This window comes from Protopterus annectens, chromosome 13.part0 (genome assembly GCF_019279795.1).
Source record: "Protopterus annectens isolate FY-2018-M chromosome 13.part0, PAN1.0, whole genome shotgun sequence".
In the NCBI taxonomy this organism is placed as follows: domain Eukaryota; kingdom Metazoa; phylum Chordata; order Ceratodontiformes; family Protopteridae; genus Protopterus; species Protopterus annectens.
This window is the reverse complement of record NC_056747.1, coordinates 1,279,719,943-1,279,740,785: the sequence shown is the minus strand read 5'-3', so window position 1 is coordinate 1,279,740,785 and position 20,843 is coordinate 1,279,719,943. Positions and strand designations below refer to the sequence as shown.

Below are 20,843 nucleotides of genomic sequence, written 5' to 3'. Positions count from 1 at the left end.
AGAAAAGGGGCCCTAGTATTGAGCCCTGGGGGACTCCTAATGTGATGGGTCGGCGAGATGATAGCTTGTCCTGCTACGTAGCTATTTTCATTTCAACATTTTAACATTTCAGCACTGTACATTCAGCAATATGACTTCTAGTATTTTGCTTTCTATACCTTGCTAGGCACTCGTACGTAAAACATACAGGATTATGACTGGTTCACTGACTGTAACTACAGACGAATGTCCAAATGTCAAACGCATGCAGAACGACACATTCTGCCCATGCTCCAGGGTTTACCCTGGAGTGAAGTAAACAAACAACACTAGTTTTTGAAGGGGGCAAGTTCCCCTGCTAATTACATATACTAACTCCAAGATCACACAATCTCCAGGGAAAGGAAAGGAAACATTCCCCCACCCTGGGAAAGTTGATCTTTCCCACTTGTCAAGCCCCTTGCCTGTGTTGACCATTTGGTGTCTACCTACTGCATGTCAGGACACTGTACACTTGATACAGTGTCCAACATCCATCTATACACAAATACACATATACAGATGTGAATGTATTCTTGTTTTTTGCTCAAATTATGACTGACTCACATACGGTCAATCACATTCCAGCAGCCTATAGAATGGGCTTTATTATGGATCCTACGGGGGGATATTCCTGCTCCCATCTTGGCAAACAAAACAGGTTCAGTTGGATTCTGATCGATGGTTGTGAGTCAATCACAATCCAATCAGCAAAAGTGAGCATATCAATATATGTGTATGTGCACATACGTGTGTCTGCGATATTCATATATATTTTTCAGTTAAAAGGCACCACTTCACGGCTGTCTTGTGGCTTTTACTTGAAAGAAACAAAATAAAAAGCCTCTGTACTGCACACAGAAATACCAACACACTTACACATGACTGCCTTTTCTGCTGTTCACAAAACAATGCAGAAAATGTCAATACCTAATGAATAGTTGGTGAGGTACTAACCATAACACTAATGAACAGTTGGTGCGGTACTAACCATAACACTAATGAACAGTTGGTGAGGTACTAACCATAACACTAATGAACAGTTGGTGAGGTACTAACCATAACACTAATGAACAGTTGGTGAGGTACTAACCATAACACTAATGAACAGTTGGTGAGGTACTAACCATAACACTAATGAACAGTTGGTGAGGTACTAACCATAACACTAATGAACAGTTGGTGAGGTACTAACCATAACACTAATGAACAGTTGGTGAGGTACTAACCATAACACTAATGAACAGTTGGTGCGGTACTAACCATAACACAAAAGCACCGAGTACGAGTCCTTGCTGCATTAACAGCAGTAATGTAGGGTAGTGGACGGATAGTGAACACCAGGCCACCCCTACCCAAGCCAGGTGATATTGCCTCATGCATGAGAGGAAGATTGTGAGCCTGTACTGGCACATGGGGCATATGAAGGGTGTAAGAGGCTTTCTTCTGCCTGCACCCTTATGTTCTTCTGGGCAAAATCCATGCAAAATCAGTGCATGTGGATCCCCAGTTAAAGATTCCATGACATGGCACGCTGCTGCTGCAGGGGGTTAATTATGAATTGAGGTAGGTAAAACCTTGCATTTCTTTTTCATACTCTTTAGCTGATATGGTTATGCACTGCCCCAGCAGTCTGGAAATAACCAACATGTAATGAAGGGTCTCTATCCCCCACCAAGGTTGTAGACTCTGGTAATTCAGAAATATGTGCACATTCCCTAATCATCTGCAGAGCCATGGTGGGGAAGAAGTTTAAACGTACAAGATATGAAATGGGATGAAATAACAGCCAGAGAGATTGAAACAAAGTTGAGAAAAGCCTCTAATTGGAAAACCCCAGGCCCAGATGCAGTACCTAACTTTTGGCTTAAAAGTATTAACTACTTTGCATGAGGATTTAGCCATGAGTAAGAACTAATTACATGCGCACCCTGAACACACACCGTACTGGTTAACAGGAAAAACAATGCTCTTACTTAAGAGTGAACCTGTACGCTACCCTAAAAGTTACAGACCAATAACTTGTCTTCCAACGATGTATAAACTATATACGGGAATTGACGCCGACAGAGTTTATGGTCATTTAGAAGAAAACTCAATTATGGCAGTAGAACAAAAGGGCAATAAAAGAAAGTCATATGGAACAAAGGATCATTTGTTGTTAAATAAAGTTATAGTGGAGAATTGTAAGAAGGGGAAGACTCTAAGTATGGCATAGATTGACTACAAAACAGCATCTGATTTTTATCCATGAATGTGGGATACCGAGTGCACTGATTGGCTACACTACAGTAACCATGAAACAGTGGCAGACCACTTTGCAATTAAGCCATGATAAAGGACAGATTATTATCCCAGGGATAAAAATTCAAAGGGGGAAATTCCAGGGTGACTGTCACCGTTCATATTCTGTCTTGTCATTAATCCATTAAGCTGTTTACTTAACAGCTTAGGCCATGGCTACAATTTGGCTCCTAGAAAACAACAAAGTCTAATGACTTATCTTCTCTTTGTCGATGACTTAAAACTATATAGCTCATCAGAAGAGGAACTGAAAGTACAGCTGCAGGATGTCAACACTTTTTCAGATATTGGAATGTCATTTGGTCTTGATAAATGTGCAAAAGCAACCTTTAAAAAAGAAAAACTGCAGCACCACGAAATCAGTTTGGGACAAGAATGTGATATAAAATAACTTGAGCAAGGGGGGAGTGTATAAATACTTGGGAACTGATGAAGGATTAGCAATAGAACATGAACAAATGTGAATAAAACTCAGTACAGAGTACAATAGAAGACTTAAATTAATCTGGAAAACAGCACTGACATCTAGGATCAAGATCCAAGCTATAAATCAATTTGCTCTTCCTGTCCTAACTTATAGTTCTGGAGTGACTGACTGACCCCAAAAAGTGTTGGATAGATTGGATAGGTTGGTTGAAGTGTCAAAAAGTGTTGAACAGACTGGATATTAAAACAAGAAGGACGCTTCATGCTTACCAAATGATTTATAAAAATCAGTGTATACCAAGATTATATATTCCCCGTTCTGAAGGAGGGATGAGCCTCCTTGAAATTGATTACATGTATAGATCTGCAATCGTGGGACTTCACACATATTTACTGACCTCACAAGATCCAAATGTAGTGAAAATTTTGAAACAGGAGGAGAATAAATCTAAACTGACGTCTCTGCTTAATTTAGCAGAGGCATATTGATGTCAAGCAGGAATGGAAATCAGACCAGAAGTGGATAAAAACCAGGCAGCAACTGAATGTGCCAAAAAACAAAAGAAAGAATATAAGATAAAGGACCAGATGGGAAGGCAAGAAATGTGGGAAAAACATAAATATAGTTGCAAGTATAGAAAACTTCTGGAAGAGCCTGATGTTAATCAAGAACAAATGCAGGAATGGTTAAGAGAGGTGAATTCAAACCAAGAAATGAAAGTTTAATATTGGCAGCCCAAGATAGCGGGCTACATACACAATGGTTTACAAAGTCCATTGAACATGTGGGAGAAACAGACATTTGTAGGTTTTGTAAAACCGAATTGGAAACAAGTCACACACCTTGTTGCTGGTTGTAACGCACTAATGGCAGAGGGACTGTTTTGTTGAAAGGCATAATAATGTGCCGAGACTGCTACACTGGAGATTGTGCAAACATTATGGTATCGAAGTGGCTGAAAAACACTGGAAACATGAGCCACAAAGAATAAAGTTTATATCACATGGGATCACCCAATACCCAGTTCAAAAGACAGATGCTAGAAACCCAGATATAGTGGTCCAAGAAAAGAAGACAAAAATAGCATTCATCATTAAAATCGCCACACCCAGTGACTACAGTGTCTTGTGCACAGAGAGACACAAAGTCATAAAATACCTGGATCTGCAGGCAGAAACTACAGCCATGTGAAAGAAAGATACCCAGACAGTTCCAATAGTAGTAGGAGCAACTGGTCTTATAAAAAAGAATTTACAATCGTATTTAGATGTGTTACCAATTCATGTTACCACCGTCGGAATTGCAGGAGGAGTCACTACTGGGCACAGTGCGGGTGCTGCGAAGAGCACTTTTGGCTGACAGAGTGAAACAATATTAATTTCATGAACTTTAATCGTACTTTGACTTAGGAATGGGGTCCATTCCTGTCATGGTATTAGAAACTCAAAAGACTTGGAGAAATTAAAAAAGGGGAGAATATGGGATTCCTATGGCAGTAAGGGCCAACTACTCCCCAATATACGTTTATGGTAAATACATCATACAACTGGCCTGTACTCCAAGTACAGTCCTTGGTGCAATAATGCTGGCTTTTTTGTGGTTCTTCTAGTTTGTTTAGAAGGTACGGATGGCCTCTGGACGTGGGGCTGCCTCTCAATTGTTATTTCCTGTGGATGAACCTACTAGCAGTGAAAGAGCATTTACTGCGTTAATTCAACAATTATCCCAGAAGGTGGATTCCTTAGCTTTTGAAGTTCAATGGTTTAGGAATAACCAGTCTAAGAATCCACCTCCCCCCCTGGAATCTCATAGTGCACTTGGTACTGGTGTTAATGAAGAACGGACTTTACACATCAGGCTGCTGCAACACTTGGAAGGTGTTCATTTAAATGACTTGTTACAACAGAGGATCACTTTCTCCCAAAATTCGGCAGTTAATCACAACAAGACTTCGAGAGTTTGGATCTCTTTCAATATAGGCTCCTGAAGGTTCATAAGCTACAAACAGAGAATGCGTACCTGTGTGAGTGTATCAAGCGGAAACAAGTGCCAACAATATAATTCCCTACTGGGCTCGTTTACAACTCTCCACTACACTCGGAACTTTTATTATTACTTGACCAGAATGGCTGTGAGTACCTTGAGGTACTAGTTAAACACAATGCCTGCACGATAGAGGATCTTATCAAAGAGACTAAGGATCTGGATTCAATCATTACCAATGAGACTTGCTTTTTGTTGAACATCAGGCTGAATATCAGCAAATGTTTAAAACTATAGACAATACCATCAATAATATTAAATCCCGCAAATTGAATAAATTATAGTGGGATGCTAATGAATATTCAAGCGGGAGGGCATACCCTTGGCCGCCCGATTCACAGCAATAGGGCCTTTGTTAGAGTTCTAACCCTCGCCCAGCCAATGAAGATGAAGTAGTCATGAATAATAATGAGGAACATCAAAATGGAAGTGACTCATCGGGCCTGAGAGGATCCGGGAAAACAACAACCAGTACAGACAAATGGGTCGGGAAATACAACCACAATTGAATCAACGTGGACCACAGAGGAGGAATTCATCATTCAGCCAACTGAGGGTTGGAAGCAGAACCAGACGTGGAATTAATGATCCAGGCCAGAGGACAGCAATGAACCTTGCATTTTAACCAGTGTTACTGGTGATGTCAAGGTATTTAACTACAGTTCTTATGAGTATTCTGGTGAAATTGCTGATGTATTTTGCTAAGGGACTAACCTTTGTCCCCAGTTTTAGATCTAATCTTCCCCAATTGATTTTGGACTTAAAACTCTTTGTTCGGAAAATGAATTTAAACATCCTATTTAGTAATAGCAACTTAACAATGACTTGAGACATTCCAGTGTTTGCAACTCACCAACTCATCCAAACCTTCAATTTTTTCAGAAACTGTGTGAATTTCACTTTAAACATTTACTTAAAGGGTCATATTTTTATTCTAGGAATTCAAGACCTGATGAAAGGGAAATATTAACCTTGGTACAACAACAAAAAGTCAGGATTATACAACCTGACAAGGGTGGGGGGTTGTGATTATGAATATGCAAGATTATGCTGAAAGTATCTACAGTATTTTATTTAGTAATACTTACTGTCAAGTCTCTAAAAATGCGATAAACATTGCCTATAACCGGATTAAGATCCAACTAAGTGCCATGTTCACGGAAGGACTTATTTCACTACCTGAATATAAGTATTTAGAAATGGATGCCCCAACTATCCCTACAATATTTGGGCTTCCCAAATTACATAAACAGATTGTGGCCCCACCATTTAGTCCAATTGTTGAGCTTCCCAAATTACATAAACAGATTGTGGCCCCACCATTTAGTCCAATTGTTGAGCTTCCCAAATTACATAAACAGATTGTGGCCCCACCATTTAGTCCAATTGTTGATGCCCGTAATTCTGTTATTTCTCCTATTGCCAAGATCCTTGATGTAAAACTGAAAATTATATTAAGACAGGAGGAACATCTTTGTATTGATCCATGGGATTTTCTTTCCAAATGTAATAATGTTAGATTTGATAGTGAATTTATATATTCTTTTACAGTGGATGTAAAAAGATTTATTTACTGTAATTCCACACGACATTGGCCTAGATTGGTTTGGTGAATTTCTGCTTAGAAAAGGGATTGAACAGGACTATATTAATACCTATATGAAAATAATGGAAATGGTGTTGAAAAATAACTATATTTATTTTGATGAACAGTAATTTTTCAACAAGTAGGTGTTGCGATGGGGACTTCCTGTGGGCCACTTTATGCAAACATTGTCATGTGTGAATGGGAATGGAGATTTCTTTTTGATCATTCTGGGTTCCATGACTGTATTTTATATCTGAGATACCCGGGTGATTTGTTTTTCATTTGTAAGGGTGACAATAACAGTGTCAGTATTTGTATGGATTACATCAACAATACAACTTTTTCAGTTTACACATGTGGTGGGTAGTGAGACTATTAGTTATCTGGATGTAAAACTCAACAAGGATGTGGTGCATGGAACATACGTTTCCACCATATATAGGAAGCCCATATATTCCAATTTTTTTTTGCATTTTGATAGTTTTCACCCCCTTCTCAGAAAACAGCGGTTGTCAAAGAACAATTCGTAAGAGCTGTAAGGATGGTTTCTAATTTTGATTCCTTTCTTTTGGAATGCAGTCTCTTGGAAGATATGTTTACAAAGAGAGACTATCCTGTGGCGTTTGTACAGGAAACTAAAAGAGAAGTAGTTAAGAGACAGCGGGGTATTTTTATTCCCCTATTTTGGTTGGAAATCTGGCCAACTCCAATTATAGTTCTGCTACGAACCCGAAATGGGACTGAGGTAACCCCTGATGTTAGTTTTAGATAGTCTAGTAATAAAGGACACTCTGTGGACTGTCAGCAAATTCAAGAGATTCTGCAAAAAAAAATGGGGTGGTTTGACCGGGGATGGTGAATCAGATCTAAAGTCAGCAAGAAGCCCACTACTGTATGAAGAAGGGGGCTTTAACATCAAAAATTTGGTGGAAAAACCAATAATGGGATCTGGTGACACCCAACGTAGACGTAATGTACCAATGTGGTAGGTGTCATTTTTGTACATTTATTTATGTGGGGGAATTGTCTGAAATTAATGGCTTCAGCCTTAGGATAAAAGGACATTATAATTGTAATAGTTCTGGGGTAGTTTATGGGGCATTATGTCAGGTATGTCCCACCTTTTATATAGGCAAGACTGAGTGGATGCTCAAGCAATGTATCTATGAAAATAACTATGATATACAGGGGTGGGGGTACTACTAATGCACTTTATAGGCACTTCTCAGAATTTCCTGAACACTATTTTAAATTTCTTGTGATTGAACAGGTGAAAAGGAATGTAAGGGGTGGACCTTGGCAGTTGACTTTAAAAAACTGGGAACTGTTTTGGATACTACATTTGAATGCTGTAGGATTCCCTGGTTTAAATTAACTAGCATCCATTGGTTGTGAACCAAAAATGAAAGCACAACTTAGATAAACGTGTTGGTAAAGGCTTATAGTTTTTATGTTTTCGAGGTTTTATACCTTCAAGTTTTTAACATGCCTGTATTTATGTATTTATGGTGGGCAAGGGCTAATAATGTTTTTCTCATGATTGTTGATTTTAATTAGTTAATTATATGGGTCTATATTAGAACATCGAAGTTTGAAAACTTCGAATGTTCTAATATCGACCCCTATTCAGCGAAAGCTGAAAATATCGAAGCAACAGAAAACCAATTTTTTTCCTAGGAAAAGAATTTGGTTGTCCATTTCTGTTGCTTCAGTATTTTCAGCACTGTGGTGGAAAGTTACGGGTCGGGTTCAGGTAAGTGTGCGATTGAGTGCGGGTTAGGTTAGTTAGGGTTAGGGTGCGGGATATAGGTATGTGTGCGATTGTGTGGACATGAGGGTTAGGGCACAGGTTAGGTATGTGTGCGATTGTGTGGACGTGAAAGTTAGGGTGGGTTAGGATGCGGGTCAGGTAAGTGTGCGATTGTGTGGACGCGAGGGTTAGGGTGGGGTAGGTGAGTTAGGGTTAGGGCGCGGATGAGGTGACTGTGCGATAGTGATGGATCTTAGGGTTAGGGTTTGGGTTAAGATAAGTGGATAGTTAGTGGTGTGTGTACTGTTTAGTGTAGGGTTAGGTGTATCTGTGTGGATTGCTGTTTGTTTGGTGTGCTTGTGTTGTGTGTATGTGTTTTAGAACAGTGATTTTTTTTCCCTAGGAAAAAATTTGCTGTTCTGTATGTTGGATGTTTTCAGCTTTCGCTGAATAGGGGTCGATATTAGAACATTCGAAGTTTTGAAACTTCGATGTTCTAATATAGACCCAATTATATGTGGGGGTTGACTATATGATATGGAATGCTTTTTTAAACTTGGCTCATTTGGGTTTATTTTTTATCTGAAGAAGTCTTGTAATGCACTTGACGAAAGCGCTTATGTTTGACTCAATAAATTGTGGTGGACTTACTCCTGCCTTTGTTTATGTTCTTGGCCACTAAGTCTCACAGCCATTCTTGCATTGCACTACCCTCCCCTCAGGTGGCAGAGTTTACTTGGGTAAGCTCATTCTGGAGGGGGGGGGGTCATGCCTCTCAACTGTACAGATTTTTGCCTCATATTTTTGGCTTGTTACTCATAAAAACGTGATTTTCTTTTGTCAAATGATTGCCAAATCTTTGAGGACAAAACTCAGAAAATGACAGACTTTTGAGATTCAGACTTCATAGCTTTCAGAACATTCATGCTAATGCAAAACCTGTTATTCTATCAACTAAGTTTGTAAGAGCAATATTTAAAAATTGGCCCTATTTTTGGGCCTTTGTCCCCCCATTATTTATGTTTGTCCAGATTTCTTGTGCTAAGAGGTTGAGAGGTATGGGGGGGGGGGGTCAAAATGACTTAGCAACAGGTATGTGCTCATCAAGCCTACAAAGTTAGCTAGAAGGTTTGTTGCACTCTAATGCAAGAGCCTATGAACAGAGGACACCTCCCAGAAAGGGGATGAAATCCCTCTGAAGTGAAACAAGAACAGAAGGGAAGGGGGGGACCTATACTGTAACTATGATCTTACTCAAACATGTGCACTTACAGTGAGGATGTTCACACAATTGCACAGATCATATTGGTCCTAACGTTAATGGGAAAAGTACTAAAGCAGTAAAACTGTTGATCAAAGTTCTAGGGAGAGACAGCAGACATCTCTACAGGATTGGAGTGGCAAAGCCTGCTGTTCCTAAAAAGGATGCCTAGCTTACAATGTCTACAAAAAGTGTGACTAGCTATCTTTGTAGCTGACTCACAGATACTAAATAGGCTGAGACAGTTCTGAAAAGGGCACTTGTAGTTGCAGCTGCCTTTCCATGCTGGTCATGACAGACAGAGACGGCTGCCTACTTGGACAGGACATGCCTGAACACTAATCTTCCCTGATTACACCTGGCATGAAAGATGTAAAGAGCTGGTCTGCTGCTAGAAATATTTAGTCCTGTTCAGATAAAATCTTACTTGTCTGTACACATCCAAAAGGTACCAGCATTTTTCTCCATTGTTTATGCAAATTTAATAAGAAACACTGGAAAATGACTTCAGTGCCACTTCCAGGATCACTTTAGACATGAACGATGGAAGGGACCAAAGGGCCATGCTGTCTTTATGGAAAGCTATGTAAGATGAGCACATTAAAGTCTGCAATTCTGAGGAATCAACCTAAAACAACAAAGTTTTCCTTTCCAAGACTGGAATTTCACAAGGACTGCTCCTACAAATTCAAAGGGATTTAGGGTCATATCTTCTAAAGATCATGTTTGAGTTTTAGGGAGGAGGCTGCAGTTTCTTTGGAGACGCCAATGCAGTACTGCTTTACAAAGGAGTTAGTTGTTAGGAGTTTCTAAAGGCAGGCAAGCTGAAATGGCTGAAAAGAGCACCTTGAATGCATAGGAAAGGCCCATGTCAAACAAGGTTGACAGATACAGGAGGGTCTGCCAAACAGTAGCTGCCTCGGGTTAAATGCCATTTTGATGACACCAAATGAAGATCAGGTCCACTTTATCATGTAGGATTTTCTTAATGCTACACTTTCTCATTTCCTTAATTATCAAAACCTCAGGTGGCAGGAACCTGGGTCTGTGTTCAGTCATTGAACGGAAAAATGCCATTCAGCGTAACTCATGTGGGGGCTGCACCCCTATAATATGCATATATATATATATATATATATATATATATATATATATATATATATATATATATACATATGTATACATATATATACATATATATATATACATACATATATATATATATATATACATACATATATATACATATATATATACATACATATATATACATATATATATACATACATATATATATATATATATATATATATATATATACACACACACACACACACACACACACACACACACACACACACACACATACCAACCCAGGGATCACACTACGCTGGGGAAAGGGCAAATTTCCTGATGCCTATCATAATGCGATTTTACTCAAACAGCTCGATGAACAGCATGTGCGATGAAACATGCCATTTTGATGCTTTTTCCATTCGGTGACTGAACACAGACCCCAGGAGCACCACTGTGTGCTTAGGGTTCTTTTCTTCTAAGCTACAAGGTTTAGTGGCTTTAACTCTTGGTGCATCACAATCCCCCCTCCCACTGAGAAAGAATGTCACTCAAGAGGAGGAAGATGAGAAGACCACCCCAGCTGAGCTCTGCTTGCAAGGAGAATCAATGCTGTTTTAGCAGAAAGGTACCATTAGGACTAGGCTGATCCTATCCTGAATAGCTTTTCTCAGTAGTTTGTACAGCAAGACTAAGAGGAAAGGCACTAAGAAGGCGCTTGTTCAAGGGGATTGAAAAAGATCCATTGTTGAGGCTTTTTCTGCAAGGGCACTTTGTGGCAGCAGTTTCTGCTCAAGCCAACATCTTGGAGCTTATTTATATGTTTACGAGAAATTAACAAAAAAAGGATAAATCAGAAATTTATGTCAGTCTTGACAACAATTATACTCAGAATACAGAGGGGTTATCCAAACTGGGTGCATCTGTTGTTGATGAGACTGAATGTGTGATTTTAAAATGCCACTAGTTCAATGTCCGTTGATTATTCTGAAAGCCTAGAACAAAGACCTCATAAATTCATACTACAGGGTAACAACATGCAACCAACAGCAGGCTCTGACAATTGCAAAGACAGGCTGAATGATTTCTGAAGCCTGCAGAGTCGCACTTACCAGTCATTCAACCTCTGACACACTAAATATGAAGCTACACCTCTTATGGAACTTGACATGATTTTGGTCTGCAAATGGAGCAAAAGAATTTACAATTCCAGGAGAATCTCAGCAAAATATGCACATCCAACCATTGTGCCAGCTCCTTCCTGACTGAATAGAACAGAATGACCATGGGGCCGGAACAGATCAAAACTTAGTCTTAATGAGATCTTAAGGCCACCTAGGTAATGCTCAAGTAAAACAAATTAAGAAAACATGCATTAAGAAACAGGTCAACTTGATGACCCCAAGGAAGCACACATGGACACTTACCTGAAGTCTCCCCATAGCCACAGGTGAAGGATAAGGGAATGAACCCTGCTAGAAAGCAGGAATATTGTACCGCAGATAGCCCTCTCTGAAGGCAAAAATGCTGCAACTTAAGACAGTTGTCCAAATACTGAGATCCAAGTATACTGACATTGAGACCCTAACATTCACAGAGATGGGGAAGGTTTCATTTGTGGTTTATAAGTCCTGCCTGGATGATGCCTTTCTGATCTAGTTATTTTAGCAAAATGAATGTACTCACAGATTCCTTCGAGATGCAGTATATTTACTGTTATAATCACACACACACACACACTGTGAAGATATGAGCTGCTGATGACATGTCAGAAGGAACAAATGACTGAATTATAATGATACATAATCAATGTCTACAACACAAAGGCACTCACATACTCAAAATCCTAAACTGGTACAGAAGTCAGTCTATACTCAGAATCACAGAGAATAACCTGTAAGCCCAACACTTTTCTTAAACAAAGAGCACACAGTAATTCCTCCAGGACTTTTCTTACAGCGTGTCTACAGTGAAAGGACTGCACAGCAAAGAAAGGGAAGACTGGCATTTTTCCTAAAAGGTCTGGGAGCTGGTCTATGAAGGGGCTTAGCCAGCGATCCATGTGATCTCATGTTTCAGAAGCAACAGTACCCATCTATCTGAAATTATACTTTCCCATGATGAATAAGGAGGCTGAAACCTTTTTAAAACACCCTTTGTGCCATAAATTTGTAGAAGGTACTTTGGCAATAAGTTGTCATTGTCAGAGGGGCACTGCCACCCTGGGGACACCTTTACCTAGGATTTGGTCTTCAGAAGTGGTACATTTCCAATGCCGGCTGTCATGTTCTTCTTATAATGTGACTGCTGGTTTGGTGTTATGGTTCATTGCAGTACAATTAGCAAACTCACTGCATCTCCTCTACCCATGTTAAGAACTCTACCTTTTTGTTTTAACATTCTGGGTAAACAAATGTATGCATGAGTGGGCTGAAATTAGAACCTACTGCTCATACTGATTAAAAATAAGATGAATAAATAAGGCCACCTCACCAGGTATGTCTCCAAAGGGAGACCGTGAAGGCTAATCTTGCAGTCTGCATGCTATTACCCACTACAAATACGTCATTAATAGGGGTGAGGTGAGCACGCAATTCTGAATGCTCTTGCAGCATAGAAGAATGTACCAGTTCTGAAAGGAACAGAGAGTTATCGGAGGATAAACATTTAAAGATCTCCTTCTGACATCTGTGAGACTGAAACACTGTCACATGTCACTACCAGAAATGTGGTGGCCCAGGCAACTAATGCAGTCTGCACCTGTAAGTAACAACAGCTTTCTCCAGTGATGAATGCATCTGACTGTTCCCTTTTAAAGCTCTGAGATAGGAGTCACATGCTCTTAGCGGATTCTTACTCTCATTCCCGTTACCTCCGACTGCCGTCAGCTGACATTCTGCCTTGTAATCATAATAAGAAGGATCCCTCGTACAGTTTTTCCCCAGAGAAATGGATTTCTCTATGTGGAAAAATCATGTAGTTCCTGTAAAGTGGCCAGTACATGGTCTGAACATGTAACTTCTGCTGCAGCACAGTGGGTACAGTCTCCGTTCCAAGCCCGCCTGACTTCCCCATAATTGTCCTCATTATGTAGGTGTACTGGCCCAGAAAACACTGTTCTTACCACAATAAAACCCAAACTAACCTAGTCATTCATGGGCGGCACACTTGCTCATGGTACCATCAGTGCTAATAATACACATTTGTTCTATGAACAACATGATCTCCTCCTACCTTGACCAGTCCCATGGTAACCGGGACTTGTCGCTGTACATGAACTGACAATACCAGGTTTGCATGCTCTGCCTCGGCAAACAAAAAAGGAGGCTAACTGATGGTACCCAGAAACAAATGAGAACATTCTGAAAGGAAAATAACTGACTGCATGATACTGTGCTATGTAAAGTACCACCTAACAGCAAAAGGATCCACCTTCCATTTTATTTGCACAAACAAATGACCATCAATGAATTACGGCACTGGGGGCTGTTTTACAAAAAGCAGTCCTTGGAATACCCATCACAGCAAAATTACCTCCTGTCGGGGACATTCTGGCACTTGAACTCCTGAGGACTGAAATAACCACAGTCAAACCTCAACACGAATTTCATACAGTTACAATGAAGTGCTGACAGGGGGAGTGAACTGAACGGAAGCAGCACTAACACTTCCTACAAACTAGATCAAGGACAACAAAGGCATCGCAAAAAGGACAAAAAAATCTTCTCTCTGTACAGATGGGACTGCTCAACCAAGGTACTTTTTGTAACACATGCGCCTCCCGAACTGAATGCTTAGCCATTTCTCTCTGCCCCAGCCCTCAATACGACATCTACTGCACAAATCCAGGTACAGAGTTACTTTTACTGGGGGTCCCAACTCACAGTATGCTGTTCCTATCCACACGACTGTACCTTTCCTGAACCAAGAGCAAAAACAGCAATGCTTCATGACCAGTTTCAGATAAACTTAAATAAAAACATTAATGACAATAAACAATAGTAGTGCCAGTACCATTTATAGGGATAATGACAGAATGAAAAGCAGCTGTATAAAAATAAATAAAATGATTCATTACTTTTACATACATGCATACATTTACAGACATTAGTATAGATAGTCACATGTATTCCCCCTTTCCGGAGCTTGCAGACTTTTCAACATCTTCTGAGACCTGGAACAGCCAACTTCAGGAGTAAAAATCCTTAATGCAAATACAGACAATTTGTTACCTCCACATCCCGCTTGAGTTTCTCTACAAATATTTTTTTATTTTCATCTCCAATGTGAAGTCTCTGTCCCTCATTCAAGAAATCATTGTCTTTGAATGTTGGCAAGTCCTTGGCCTGTCAAAGAGGGGGGAAAAAAAAAACACAGGAAAAGGTCAAAAAGGTAATTCCACTTTTCACAGGGGAAAAATAGTTATTTGCTCCTTATTCATGTCTAATCAAAAGTTTACTTTAAGTGCAGTCTTGAGTGTGTGGTAAAGACCATGAAAGGGTGCTTTTGCCATGTCTGTCAGTGGGTGGAGGATTGCACTGAACACGTTAAAAAAAAAAAAACACTGCTCTAGTTGTCACAATCTAATTATGGTGCACACATGAAACTGAGAAACACCTCTTAAATGGGTACATGAGAACCAAACCCCTACAACTTCAGGTAATGACCTGCCCATAAAGCACTGCTACACCTCTGGCATTCTGCAAACATGCAAGAGTCTGGCAAATAACTCTCGCTGTTTTTGAAACCAAATAATTAGGGTGGTAGTCTGACCATGTGATGTACAAACTCCCTAAATTTATTAAAATGTAGACAGCAGCTGGAAAACTCATTTGAGAGCAGTGTTACTGAAAGACATTTCATTAAGACCACTGGCTAAATGACTTTCTGTGGCAATAGCACAACTCTGCGACTTAAGCTATAGGTGGCATATGGCTTAAATTTAAGGGCACAATTTAGAGTAATGGCACACAGTACACAGTAATGATTACAATTATTTATCTGCTTGTGTTTAGCGCATTTTCACTAACTGCATGTTTTAATAACACTGTACTTTTATACTGGTTCTTACTTATTTGCATGTTAATGGGAAAGTCCAACTGGGTCAAGCAAGACCTCTTTTCAGCAGAGACTTGGGGAGAACAGCTCCAAAAACATATTTAGTAAGAGGAAAAATATACAGACTACAGTAGACCCTTTTCGAGTACAAACAATATTCAAACTATACTGACTACAGCTCCAACACTGACTAGATGTCTAAATGAATATGACAAGTAACTGTTGTCAAAAAAGGAAGAAATAAAGAGGCTTGCTATAGAGGAGGAGTTTGGGTACGCCAGTTCTAGAATAGTGGGAAAAAGAGCAATGAAGAGAAAGATTGAGACAGAGATCCGTACTAAAATGTGCAAAAATCTAGAGGATTGTGTGTAAGAGTGGGAGAGAGGATTCCATCATTAATCTACATGATCAAGGTTACAGAAAAGGTTAATGATTCACATCAATGGTTACAAAAAGAGCAAAATCCTAGTTACTGACGAGGAGAAAAGTACAGTTGTGTACACTTACCATAAATGTAGCTGTTCGAGTGTATTCACTGTTGCAGTCATTACATTTGGGTTATCAGCCTGCAGTAGCCCTCAGTCAGCCTGATTAACAAAGTCTTGGCTCCTGCATCGGTTGCTGTCCCTTCTTCCATGATGTCAGGGGTATAAAACATGCAGCTGACGCCATTACATCAGTTTTTCTTGCCCCAGATGTCAGGTGCCCTGCTAATGGGAAGTCGTTAAATCTATAAATATACAAGGTTATACCTCCAACAAAAAAGCATATACACCAAAAGGCTTTTGAGCATAGTAAAGTAGGGTAGACGTATAGCCAAAAGAAGAAAGGGGGCTGGAGGAAGGGTAACCAGGACTGCAACAGAGAATACACTAACATCCACATTTATGGTAGGTGTACACAACTGTACTATGTTCTTCATGTTTCACTGTTGCAGTCATCACATTTGGGTAGATTCTTAAAGCTAAGGATGGGGGGAGGAATTTAGATAGCATTAGGACCAGCTATAAGGCCCTGCAAGACTGCAGTGGCAAAGCCAGCTCTGGATTTAGGGAAAATTGACAGATGGTAATGCTTGGTGAAAGTAGGTACTGAACTCCAGGTAGCAGCTTCTAGGATGTCCCTGGTAGGGACACCTCTGAGAAAGGCTGTAGAGGTACATGCAGCCCTGGTTGAGTGGGGTCTGATCTCCTGTGGGATAGGTTTTCCATGGTGCTTGTAGCAGAAATGAATGCAATGGCCCATCCATTTGGAAGTTTGTCCTCTGCCCCTGCAGCAAATGCCACCAGCAGTTGGTCAGATTTCCTTTGAGGTTTAGTCCTGTCCAAGTAGAATTTAAGTTGTCTGTGCACATCTAAGGAGTGCAGTATCCGTTCCCCTTTGTTCTGTGGGTTAGGAAAGAAGGTTGATAAATGAATGGACTGATTAAGGGCCACACTGGATACTACCTTGGGCATGAAGGAGGGATTGGTCCTGAGGGGACACCCTGTTTGCAAGAAAGATGATGAAAGGCTCCACTGCCATGAGGACCTGTAATTCAGATACCCTTCTTGCTGAAGTGATTGCTAAAAGGAAAGCGGTTTTCCAAGAGAGGAATTTTAAATCCGCAGTGGCAGCTGGCTCGAAAGGAGGAAGGGTGAGATTTTCCAATACAAAGTTGAGATCCCAGGCTGGAGTTAGGGCTCTCCTGGGTGGTCGTAGATTTTTGGCCCCTCTGAGGAACTGCTTAAGCAGTGGATGAGAGAAGAGGGGAGTTCTGTGTTATAATGAGCTGAAATAGCTGAAGTGTGAATTTTGGAGGAGAAAGACAGGCCCTTGTGAAGCATCTCAGTTAAGTTTTGTAAAATCTGAGGTAAATTGGGCACTGCTGTGCACATCCCTTGAGATTGGTTCCAGGCACAGAATCATTTCCATTTTTTAGCGTAAGATTTTCTAGTACTAGGCCTCCTTGCCTCTAAAATGATATCCATCACTGGTTTACTGAGGGATGGTAAAGGAGAGATTAGGTAATTAGCCATGCTGCTAGGTTCAGTGTATGAAGCTGAGGGTGCAGAATCAGGTTCTCCTGCTGAGACAATAGGGTAGGAGTCTGAGGCAGGTGCCATGGGGCCAACAGTGACATACGGCGCAAGAGGGGGTACAAGTGTTGGTGTGGCCAGTCTGGTGCTATCAAAATTGTCCTTGGTTTGTCTTGTTTGATCTTTAGTAGTACTTTGGAGAGCAGAGGCAGAGGAGGAAATGCATAAACTGACCGTTTTTTCCAGCTGCAGGACACAGCATCAACTTTCCAAGCCTGTTTGTGGGAAGTCCTTGTGCAAAATTTGTCCCGCTGACAGTTCTGCGGGGAGGCAAACAGGTCTATATCCAGGCTCCCTCATTTGCTTGTCAACATGTTGAAAATCCTTGGTTCCAGCTTCCACTTGTGTGTGTCTATGAGGTTTCTGCTTAGTTCATCTGCCAGTGTATTCAGTTTTCCTGGCAGGAATTGAGCTTGTAGATGCACTTGGTAGCTCAGGGCTGTGTTCCACAATGCCATGGCTAGTCTGCACAGGGGTAAGAATGTGTACCCCTGCTTGTTTATGTACCACATAACAGTGGTGTTGTCCGTCTTTACCATTAATTGTCCTGGAAGAATGTGGTCCTTGAAGGGTGTCAGAGAATGCTGTACAGCTAACATTTCTTTTTGACTGATATGCAAGTGCAATTGACTTGGGTTCCATTTGCCCTGAATGCACTTCCTGCCAGGTGAGCCCCCCCATGCATAATCTGATGAGTGTTACGGTTTGGGCAGCACGGGGTGGTGTGAATGGTAGTCCCTTGTTCTGGTGGCAGGCCTCTGCCCACCAAAGAAACTCTAGGCATAGGCAATGTATGATAGGAATCATTGCTTCTAGATCCTGAGAATGTTGACACCATAGACGTTTTAGATACCATTATAGTTTCCTCATATGCAGTCTTGCATATGGAATCAGAAGAATGCAGGAGGCCAAGAACCCCAAGGTTTGTAGTATTTGCCTTGCAGATAGTAGGGTTTTTGTGGCCACTTGTTTGAAGTAGGCTGACAAATGAATTTGTTTCTCTGGCGTGAGAAAAGCCATCTGGGAAGTTGTATTCAAGCTTGCTCCCAGGAATATGATTTGTTGACAGGGTACCAGGTGTGATTTCTTTTCGTTTATGGTGTACCCAGACAAGTTACCACTCTTTGTACAAAGGCCAGATGATTCAAAAGTATGTCCTGGCTTTCTGCCTGAATTAAACAATCGCCCAGGTATGGATATATATTTGAATATTTCTTTGCCTGCAAAATGCGATGACTGGGGCTAAGCACTTTGTGAATACCCTGGGCGCAGTAGATAAGCCAAAGGGCAGTGCAGAGAACTGGTAGTGATTGTAGCCTGCTTTGAAGTGTAGGTATCTTCTGCAAGATTCCCTGATTGGGATGCACAGGTATGCTTCCTTTAAATCAGTGTTACCATCCAGGCATCTTTTCCTAGCATAGGGAGCAAATGGTGAAGAGTCAGCATCTTGAATTTTGGAATCACCAAAAAGGTGTTTAGAGTAGACAGGTCCAGAATAGGACGCCAAGAATTGTCTTTTCTGGGTACAAATATACAAGGTTATACCTCCAACAAAAAGCATATACACCAAAAGGCTTTTGAGCATAGTAAAGTAGGGTAGACGATAGCCAAAAGAAGAAAGGGGGCTGGAGGAGGGTAACCAGGACTGCAACAGAGAATACACTAACATCCACATTTATGGTAGGTGTACACAACTGTACTATGTTCTTCATGTTTCACTGTTGCAGTCATCACATTTGGGTAGATTCTTAAAGCTAAGGATGGGGGGAGGAATTTAGATAGCATTAGGACCAGCTATAAGGCCCTGCAAGACTGCAGTGGCAAAGCCAGCTCTGGATTTAGGGAAAATTGACAGATGGTAATGCTTGGTGAAAGTAGGTACTGAACTCCAGGTAGCAGCTTCTAGGATGTCCCTGGTAGGGACACCTCTGAGAAAGGCTGTAGAGGTACATGCAGCCCTGGTTGAGTGGGGTCTGATCTCCTGTGGGATAGGTTTTCCATGGTGCTTGTAGCAGAAATGAATGCAATGGCCCATCCATTTGGAAGTTTGTCCTCTGCCCCTGCAGCAAATGCCACCAGCAGTTGGTCAGATTTCCTTTGAGGTTTAGTCCTGTCCAAGTAGAATTTAAGTTGTCTGTGCACATCTAAGGAGTGCAGTATCCGCTCCCCTTTGTTCTGTGGGTTAGGAAAGAAGGTTGATAAATGAATGGACTGATTAAGGGCCACACTGGATACTACCTTGGGCATGAAGGAGGGATTGGTCCTGAGGGGACACCCTGTTTGCAAGAAAGATGATGAAAGGCTCCACTGCCATGAGGACCTGTAATTCAGATACCCTTCTTGCTGAAGTGATTGCTAAAAGGAAAGCGGTTTTCCAAGAGAGGAATTTTAAATCCGCAGTGGCAGCTGGCTCGAAAGGAGGAAGGGTGAGATTTTCCAATACAAAGTTGAGATCCCAGGCTGGAGTTAGGGCTCTCCTGGGTGGTCGTAGATTTTTGGCCCCTCTGAGGAACTGCTTAAGCAGTGGATGAGAGAAGAGGGGAGTTCTGTGTTATAATGAGCTGAAATAGCTGAGGTGTGAATTTTGGAGGAGAAAGACAGGCCCTTGTGAAGCATCTCAGTTAAGTTTTGTAAAATCTGAGGTAAATTGGGCACTGCTGTGCACATCCCTTGAGATTGGTTCCAGGCACAGAATCATTTCCATTTTTTAGCGTAAGATTTTCTAGTACTAGGCCTCCTTGCCTCTAAAATGATATCCATCACTGGTTTACTGAGGGATGGTAAAGGAGAGATTAGGTAATTAGCCATGCTGCTAGGTTCAGTGTATGAAGCTGAGGGTGCAGAATCAGGTTCTCCTGCTGAGACAATAGGGTAGGAGTCTGAGGCAGGTGCCATGGGGCCAACAGTGACATACGGCGCAAGAGGGGGTACCAGTGTTGGTGTGGCCAGTCTGGTGCTATCAAAATTGTCCTTGGTTTGTCTTGTTTGATCTTTAGTAGTACTTTGGAGAGCAGAGGCAGAGGAGGAAATGCATAAACTGACCGTTTTTTCCAGCTGCAGGACACAGCATCAACTTTCCAAGCCTGTTTGTGGGAAGTCCTTGTGCAAAATTTGTCCCGCTGACAGTTCTGCGGGGAGGCAAACAGGTCTATATCCAGGCTCCCTCATTTGCTTGTCAACATGTTGAAAATCCTTGGTTCCAGCTTCCACTTGTGTGTGTCTATGAGGTTTCTGCTTAGTTC

At 41.1% G+C, this 20,843-nt stretch overlaps 1 protein-coding gene across 1 annotated transcript in view; it reads right to left on the bottom strand.

Annotated features, from left to right (window-relative positions):
* The window catches only part of PIP4K2B (phosphatidylinositol-5-phosphate 4-kinase type 2 beta), a 571,177-nt gene that overhangs the window by 93,449 nt on the left and 456,885 nt on the right, over positions 1–20,843 (bottom strand). The window contains exon 7 of the mRNA XM_044055292.1: positions 14,698–14,811. Within this exon, the coding sequence (XP_043911227.1) occupies positions 14,698–14,811 (114 nt within the window). The remainder of the gene's footprint in view (positions 1–14,697; positions 14,812–20,843) is intronic.